Source organism: Salminus brasiliensis, chromosome 14 (genome assembly GCF_030463535.1).
Source record: "Salminus brasiliensis chromosome 14, fSalBra1.hap2, whole genome shotgun sequence".
Lineage (NCBI taxonomy): Eukaryota > Metazoa > Chordata > Actinopteri > Characiformes > Bryconidae > Salminus > Salminus brasiliensis.
The window spans coordinates 10,304,789-10,313,715 of NC_132891.1; the positions used below are offsets into that span (position 1 = coordinate 10,304,789).

General features: G+C 40.8%; 1 protein-coding gene across 1 annotated transcript; it reads right to left on the minus strand.

Moving 5' to 3' along the window:
• Nucleotides 1–325: 325 nt before the first annotated feature.
• On the minus strand, nt 326–6,107 carry LOC140577448 (tripartite motif-containing protein 16-like). The gene is made up of 5 exons (XM_072697434.1): nt 5,721–6,107; nt 5,093–5,188; nt 4,762–4,995; nt 2,997–3,153; nt 326–909 (listed from the first exon to the last, which is right to left on the minus strand). Exons 1-5 carry the CDS (start codon nt 6,105–6,107, stop codon nt 326–328), a joined length of 1,458 nt encoding a protein of 485 aa, XP_072553535.1.
• Nucleotides 6,108–8,927: the final 2,820 nt, after the last annotated feature.

Here is an 8,927-nt window from a genome sequence, read left to right on the forward strand (position 1 = left end):
ATTCAAAGCAAAAGGCCTTTATTACTTTACAGAACGTTATCACAATAACTATTAAATGCCCACTCACATGCTCACATTACATTGCGCAACACTTAAGGTAAAAAGGCTTAATTAGCAGCTTTCTGTGTTTTCACATTGGCTGCGGGTCACAAGTAAGATAACATTAGGTAATACTTACAAAAGTAATACTTTGCTATATTAAGAAAAAAAAGGTCTACAGAAATCTTCATGCAATATAATTAACATGTTTAATTCAGGTCACAGTTTCAAATCACAGTTTATTTCCCCCTCATATTACCTGCTACGCTGTAGCAGATCTCCTGTTTTACCCAGTGTGTTGAAAGTATTTCTCATTTGCTTCTAACCTGCAGATTTTGATCCCTGACTGCAGCCCAAGGCTATTGCCAAGACCAAAACCGAAAGCTGGATACAACTGGCCAGAAATGTTTTCTAGGGTAAATCTGTGGAGGAAGGTCATTGTATGTGAGACGGTGTAGAATTCCAGACTACCTGCTTTGTAATCTAAATAGATTCCTAGTCTGGGTGAGAGGATGTTACCCGGAAGAATGGATGTGACACCGTTGTGCCAAGCAGAGTGAGTGGTACTGGAACAATGCAAGCACCAGGAGTTGACGTTATGTCCTAATCCACATTCCAGTCCCTTACCTTTCTTAGGAAAGTTTTCCAGAGCCACCCCAATGTAAACACCCTTTCCTGACCACTCAACCTCCCAGTAAAAACATCCTCCTTTGAGGCCTTCTTTGCACAGCACTTGTTCCCAGCTGTCAAATCTCTGAGGAGAAGATTTCTTTTTTATACGCTTGGTACAAATGGATACTTTTGCGTTGTCCTCCGAGATGCTCAGAATTGGATGTGCGGTGTCCGGATCCAGAGTCAGTGGACAGGTGTCTAGAAAGAAAAGGAAGATGGAATTTAAAGACCTAATTCTTTGGATTTAGGATACAGGTTGCGTGCTAGTCCTTGAACAGGACAGCAGAACTGTTATTTTTGCATTTTCCAATCAGAGCATAGGGTCAGTCATGCTGAAGGCCCATGACGTAAGGCCCTAACGGTGGCAGTTCAGCAGAAAACCCACTATTGAACCAGCAACCATGTGATCAAAAAGCCAGTGCTTTAACCCTGCACTAAAGCTTGTAATCGTCATCATTCAAGCCACTAACTTCAAAATATGATGTCAGTGAAAGGCAAGTAAAGACCTACATAAAAGGGGTTTTGTAGACAGTGGTGCCATATGGTAGGAAGAGTTAGGGTGAATCTAGGGTCCTGTGATTGACAGGAGCCCTAAAAATGCATTAATTGAGTATTTTGGCAGAATTGTTTGAAGAGTTGTGGGTCTCATGTTTGTAGTAAAAGCAGTGGTTAAAGTATGACAACTAATGGTCATACACAGAACTGCCTGGTTTTCTACAGTCCTCCAAAGACTTTTTCTAAAACCTACAGACTATTCCATTAGGTTGTATGTTGAATATGATGTTGACTAAAGGCTGGTACAGAAATGACTAAATTGCATTAAACCATTGGCACCCCAACTGACCATTGGATCCTAATTAGGACAAAATCCCTGGATTACTGTTTGTTTTTTTGTGTTCTGTGGAAGAACTTACGTTTCAGGAATTCGTGCCTTATCTTCTGTTTCTGATGCGCTAGTAATAGAGAAGAACAGTTAACAATAGTCTCTGCTCAAGTATTTTTTTATTATTATTTACAGGCCAAGTTTCTTCGAGTTATTCGATTACGCAAGTAATCTCATGGTTTGAGATCAGGTGACTGAGAAGGCCATAGCCATTTTCAATAGCTTCACACTCATCCTGGATGAGACTACATCCATTAGCATAGTAAAGTTTCATCATTGGGAAAAGGTGATCAGTCCGAATTACTCTTTATTCACTTGCAGCGACCCTTTGGCGTTTTTTTTTTTTTTTTTTTTTTTTTTTTTTTTTAAGACTGGTCATTGCAATGTTGACCTTCAGGACCAGTTTGGGAACCACTGTTCTAAAGAGACAAGCAGACCTAAAGCATGCCATCCTAGAGTCGCTGTAGGGACTGTAGCATTCAGGCCTGGACTGGTGAACGCCACATCAAAGTCAAATGCACCTGTTGAGGGCTAGCCCTATAATGGGGAGGTTGCAGGTTGCATCTATGGCCTGGGATCCCAGAAAACATAATTGGCTTCGCTCTGTTTGGGTAGGATGGTCCTCCCTCCCCCCTCATCACTGTGTTTGATGCTACTCATGGTAGGTGTATCTTTGTTGATGTAACAGAACTTCTCCTCCAAGCGTGTTCAGCTATCCAATGATGTTGCATTAGCAGCAGTTTGAAAGAATGTGGTGGCTGCCTCATGTGACTCGAAAATAAGCACATATTAACATTCCCCCTCACAGTGCTTGGTAGTGCTGTCCTAACTAGCGGTGAGAAATAAAAATTACGGCTAAATTTCAGAACTGATTTTTCCTTTAATTTGTCACCAGTTGATGTGTATAATACACAAGTCATATTTGGGGTTTTTTCTTTGTTTGGTGAAAAGCAGGTGATTTTATAAGGTGTTGTTGTTGTTGTTGTTGTTGTTGTCCTTTATCATTCAAAGTGATTAAACTCACATTCCATCAATGGTCTGACCCCAAAAGCAGAGGAACTTCGCTGCACTGCTAAAACAGAAAAACATGAATGATTTATGTTTCATTTATTCATTTATTCAACTCTCATTTATTTTCTTCACTGTTGCATCAGCAGAGGTTTACCTGGTGTAGGTGGCTTGACTGTAACCTTCTGCTTTTCCTCAGAAACTTCCTCAACAACCTTTACATTTCTTACTGCAAAAATAAAGTTGCTTTTGTTAGAAAACAAAAAACAGAGTGTGTTCATACTGCCTACTCAACAGGTCTAGCATGCTAGAAACATGTGGTCTTGCAGGTTTTGCAGCTTGCTTCCAGTAATCTAACACAAGAATTTTGGTTATTTGCGAAGTAGGAAGTTACCTTTTTTCTGAATGCTGTCAATTGCATCTTTGCAGCCATCCTCAACCATTAGTTTCACTTTACTTATAGCCATCTTCACAAAGTCAAAAGTCATATTTTCATTAGCGTAGCTTGTGACTGGATCGGCTTCCTGTTGACTTAATATTGCTTGAGATTTCTATGAAATTAGAAGAATGAAAGAGAAAGAAGAAAGCTTTACTGGTGTACCTTTGCATGAGTTTGGAGATCTTAACCCTTTGGCCTAAGTCCTAAGTGCTGTTTTCTGTTACCAATGAATAGCCCCACCAGTTTGTGCAGTCCCAGTAGTTAGTGAATAATACACTTTAGTTGAAGTCATTCAGTTAAAAAAAAGTCTTTTGATTATATACACCCTTCCTCAAGAGCTCTTTAGTAAAGCCAATATGTCTCTATAGCACCAAAAACTGTTTTCAAAGAACCCTTTCTTCAGTACTATATACTCTAATTCTTTCTATATATTATATACATTATACATACTATATATTTAATTCTTTCTAAAAGTGTAGAGTAGCCTTTAAAGATGCAAAAGAAAGCATTTCGTAAGTATTTACGTTGTTCTATGATGCATAAATAATAAATATGTGACTTTGGTTGGGGTGAAAAATGCTTAGATCAGGTGGACACGCCCATTTACTACCCTGTTAAATTACGCACTGATTTTCCTTTTACAGAGGGCTCATGGAAAAAGCTTTGATATTATTGGATGGTTTTTGACACCAACGATGGCTCACAGAACCCACATATTTCTAGCATAACAAAAACACTGTAATTATTCCCGAGTTTCTCAGCGTGATGTGGTGTTCGTAAGCTGAAGAGATTTTAGCCAAGTTAGCTTTCAGCCTTGCCCCCACTCGCTTCCCTGGCTTTATCTTTCTCAGATCTTGCAGATGGAAATAATAATTTAGAAGATTCTAATTTAAGTTTAGCTCGATTTGTTTGATGATGGAGAGGAGAGCGGATGAAAGCTAGAGTTAGCTTGTAGCCTAGCGCAGATCCCTGTTTGCTTTCCCCAGCTTTCGCTTTATCGCATGCTGAGTTTAAAAAATCCCTTTTGTGGACACTGGCACTGGAAAAGCGTCGGTCAGGAGGTCTGGTCTGTGTGGCAATCCATATTCCCAGAACTAGCAGAGTCGGTGGTGATGTGCTGCTTTCTAATTAACACGACACCACATTCTCCCGAAATCGAAATCACCATTGCGTTTTACCATTTCACCAGCTTGGACTATGGTGGACTGGGGGTTTTGCTAGTGGGCTGGGTGCATGTAAATGTATAAGTAGGTAAATAAGGTTACATAAATACAATCAGTCAAGACTGTTAGGGCTTAGGTTTGGGCTTTTGGTATTGGCCTGTTTTACAGCTCTGTTTTGGTTATGCTGGATTTTCTTTGGAAGGAGATTCATGGTATGTCAGCTCCATGTATCAAACTCCAGGACACAGGCTAGCTCATGAATTATATGGCACAGAAGTAAACTGTAAAAACCTATTTTGACCTAGTTGCCTTCAAATGAACATCACTGATATCTTCAACGGCATCTAATAATAAGTAATGTCATAGATAAAGTCATAAATCAGTCATATCAATAAGTATAAGTATAAAGTTATGGCTATAATAAGCACATTGTCTCAGACGTCATTTAACCCCATGATTCATTGTTCTTCAAAAACAAAGCCTTCATGTCTAAGTATAGCTTCATAATAGCACTGCCGCTAAAGCATGAGGAAGTGTGCTTAACTTTCCAACGTTACCTTGATGAAGGGAATGTCCTCCTTTACTTGCGAAAGTGCCTTCAGATCAGCCATCTTTGCTTGCAGTGACATTATGAACCCTCTCTGCTGTCTCTCCTCCAACTGCACTTGGCTCAACAAGGCCTTCTCTTGCTCTCGGATGGTTTTGTTCAGCTCTGACTTCATCGTCTCCAGGTTTGCAATCATCTCAGTGAACAATCTTTCATTGGCTTCCACTGCAGACTGGGAAGAGCTCTGTCCAGAAGTTTTTGGACAGTTCAATTATTACTCTTACAGTTTATTCTCAGGATGTAATCCCAGTGCCACACCGTTAGACTGGTATGTCACTTACCTTCACATACTCAAAGGTGTTCGATATCTTTTGCAAGTTAAACTCTTGCGCGTGTATTTCCCTTTTTGTCTTCAATAGCAATTCCTCAACCATTTGCTAGACACACACACACATGAAATTGCAGTCAGCAGCCAGGACTAAATAAAATGGTGATTAATGATGAATCTTCATTTTGCCTCCAATTGAGGGCTGCATAATAAGCATACATGTAATGTAATGTAAAATCAATAACTAATAATAATAAGGTTTAAATTGTGGTTTATGGTGATGTGCATTTGTATTGTGATAGTAACCAGTACAATGAGTACTTTCCTATGCTGAGTGGTGAAGCCATGTGCTCGTCAGACAAGACAGAAGGGTTAGAGCCCAACGCAGGGAAGCATGTTGGACTATAAAACATATACTTTTACATTTATAGCCTTTTCCCAGCACTCTTATTCTATATTGGCCCACCTTTTTTACTCGGATTTCAAAGGTGGGCCAAGGTAGTGTTAGGAGTCTTGCCCAAGGACTCGGTGTACTTATCGGTGTAGCACAGCATATTCACCCAGATGGGGAAACGAACCCTGGTCTCGTATAGAACCCTGGCAGCGTATAGAAGTAGGATTGCTGATTAAGACCACTTTACCTCTCTCTTTCTTCTTTCCTCTCCAGCTGGTATCGCGTCATGTTTCCTGTGCTCGAAAAGATTACACTCTTCACAGATGCACTTCTCATCTTCGAGGCAGTACTGGTTGAGTATTTTCTTGTGATGGACGCAGAGAATTTCCCTCAAACCTTCTTTTGCCATCGTTTTGTCTTTGACCTGTGGTGGAGGTTGTTGGAGCCTCAGTTTAAGTTCTGTGTGCATTGCGTTCAGGTCAGAGTCGTCCTTGATTCCATCTTTAAACTCCCTTTTGAATATTGTAGTTTTGTTAAAAGGAGAATCTTGCATGTGCCCACATGGTAAAGTTGTGGGCATTCTGAGGTATTCCTTACAAATCTTGCAATTGATCTTCCATGTGCCTGTATCCATCGTTCTCACGAACTGAGAGTGACTGTTCTCTTCTGTACGGAAGTAAAAAACACATTTAACCTTTCTTCTGTTCTGGATCAGGGCCAGGCATTCCAGATCTTAACAGGCGTCAGGCTGAGTAATGACTGTGGTATTTAGACTCTTTGCAGGTAGTTTCTGCTAAAGGGGTTTTCCTTTCTAGTACGGAAACTACTTTTTTTCCATTGATCCATCTAAAAATTAGAATCTTTGGCTGAGCTCGTCTGATCAGGTTTAAATGGGGCAGTGGTGACTCAGCGATAACAGGGTTGTGGGTTCGATTCCCGGGCTCGGCAAGCTGCCACTGTTGGGCCCTTGAGTAAGGCCCTTTACCCTCTCTGCTCCCCAGGCGCTGGAGTTGGCTGCCCACCGCTCTGGGTGTGTGTGTACTCACTGCCCATAGTTCACTGTGTGTGTGTGTGTGTTCACTACCACAGATGGGTTAAATGCGGAGGACACATTTCGCTGTGCAGTGTACATGTAAATGATTTAGTGGGCAGTGGAACGGCTGATTTCTGATTGTTCTGAGATCTTTTCAAGTCCCTTCCCAAACTCAATATCCATCTATAACCTTCTTTCTGAAGATTTCAGAAAGCTCTTTGGATCTGGCCATAGTGATCTTCACCACTTACTTCAACAAATCCAGAGCAAAGCTAACTAAATGTCTCAGGTTTAAATAAGACACCCTCCAACAGCCTCCTCCAGAATCCTCTCTAACCATGTTCTAATAATCTAAGCTGATGTGGAGCACCTGACTCAGATTTTACCCATTAGAAGCAAGTAATGAAAGCGCGGGGGGTGGGGTGGGGGTGGGGGGTCTTTTTCCTGTTGTTAAACTTGCATTTCTATTGATTCATTTAAAAATACATTTCTGTTTTATTAGTTTAATCCTTTATAGGTTTATTCTTAATCTCTCAACATTGTTTAAACACCAAATAAATGTCCATATATTTAAATATAACAATAAAATCCACATGACTGTATATTTAATCATCTGTTTCATAATATGAATATGAATGTGGTGCTAATAATCACCAGCTTTTGTCTATTCTTTTTTTTTTTAAGTGCAGGGGAAAGTCTCCCTCCTACACTTCTACCTCCTACCACCCAGCTTCCTGAACACCCACCCCCTGCTCTGCACTGCTGCAGTAAGATCACTGGAAAGTGTGAGATGTTAACACAGTGGAGTGAAAGATTGGTGGGAGAGTCTGGTGCATGCAGAGTGAAAATGACACAAACTGCAGGGCACAGTGTCTGCTTTCCTGGACAAAGGTTTGAAGCAGAACCACAAGCACACTAACAGTAGGACTGTAATGGAGTATCATGCACAAGATCAGACTTCAGTGTTTACATTGTAAAGCACACTAATGACACACTATACGGGCAAAAGTATTGGGACACCTGCCCATTTATTGTTTCTTCTGAAATCAAGGCTATTAAAAAGAGTTTATCCTGCTTTTGTGGGAGTAACTGTCTCTACTATCCAGGGAAGAAGGCTTTCCACTAGATTTTGAAGGAGCATTGCTGTGAAGATTTGATTGCATTCAGTGTCAAGAATGTTAGTGAGGTCAGGATGTTGGATGATCACCACCCCACCTCATCCCCAACTCCCCAGCTCATCCCAAAAGTACTGGATGAAGCACCACCATCACTCCAGAGAACACAGTTCCACTTTATACCCCTCTAGCCCACATCTGTTTTTTTTTAAGGTTTATGCTTCAGAAAGTCCTATTCTATTGGCAGCATGGCCCTCCAGGTACAAGGCAAGCAATGTATGTGGATGTGCACATCTATGTCAGCAAATACAAGTAATATTAACATATACACTTACTTATATGAACATATTAAGACAAGACCATTTTGTATCAGATGCAGATAGAATTTGACCTCTGCCCTTAAACCATTCATGCAATGAACACAGTGACCGTGAGCACACTTGCCCAGAGTGGTGGGCAGCCATCTCTGCAGAGTTTGGGAAGCAGGAAAGGTGAAGGGCCTTGCTCAATGGCCTCAACACTGGCAGCTTGCAGAGCCTGGGTATCAAACCCACAAGCTTGTCATCAGTAGCCTGTTGCTCTCGCCACTGAACCACCACTGCCATTGCTTACCACTGCACATTTTATTAATAAGCATAGTTTGTTAATATTATTGTTTCATTTAATGAAAGGGGAAAATATATACCCATGTGAAAAATTGATTGCCCCCTAATCCTAATAATTTTTGAAGATCTACTTTATTAACTGCAGTTCAGTCTTGAAGAAGCATTAGCCCCTGAATTGCTTAAATTCAGTTATACTGGAGGGCTTTTTGGTTCACGTCACAACATTGAGTTATTCACTCTGAATCACCCTAATTTTGTTTCTTTTGAGCTACTCAGAGATAGCCCTGCTCTTTCTCTTGGGATCCTTGTGTTGCTCAGCTGAGCTTCAGCATCTGATCACCGCACCCCTAATCTTCCTGCAGGATGTTCTGATAACGAGCAGATTATCCCCTCAATTATGACAAGTTACCAGTATCTGCAAATCATCACACTACCTCCACCATGTTTGACTGTTGGTTGGATGTTCTTATAGTGGAATATTGTATTATTGTGTTATCCAGATTTAATGAGACCCTGTTAAAAAGTCCTACCTTTGGTTCACGAGTCCACAAAATGCCTAAAGCTCTTAAAGGCTCTTCTAGATTAACAGTGTTCTTCATCTCACAACTTCATGCAGCTCTTGTAACCCATTGATACCACTTTGGCCAGACTTTTCCTAATGGTGGATTCCCTCGCTGAGTCATCGCTGAACTCTTATAGGA

Coding starts and splice junctions, on each gene's coding strand:
- LOC140577448 (XM_072697434.1), bottom strand. CDS start 6,107: ATGGATACAGGCACATGGAAGATCAATTGCAAGATTTGTAAGGAATAC. Junction 5,189..5,720: donor AGGAAAGAAGAAAGAGAGAG/GTAAAGTGGTCT, acceptor GTGTGTGTCTAG/CAAATGGTTGAGGAATTGCT. Junction 910..2,996: donor TGACAGCATTCAGAAAAAAG/GTAACTTCCTAC, acceptor TTTTCTTTCTAG/ACACCTGTCCACTGACTCTG.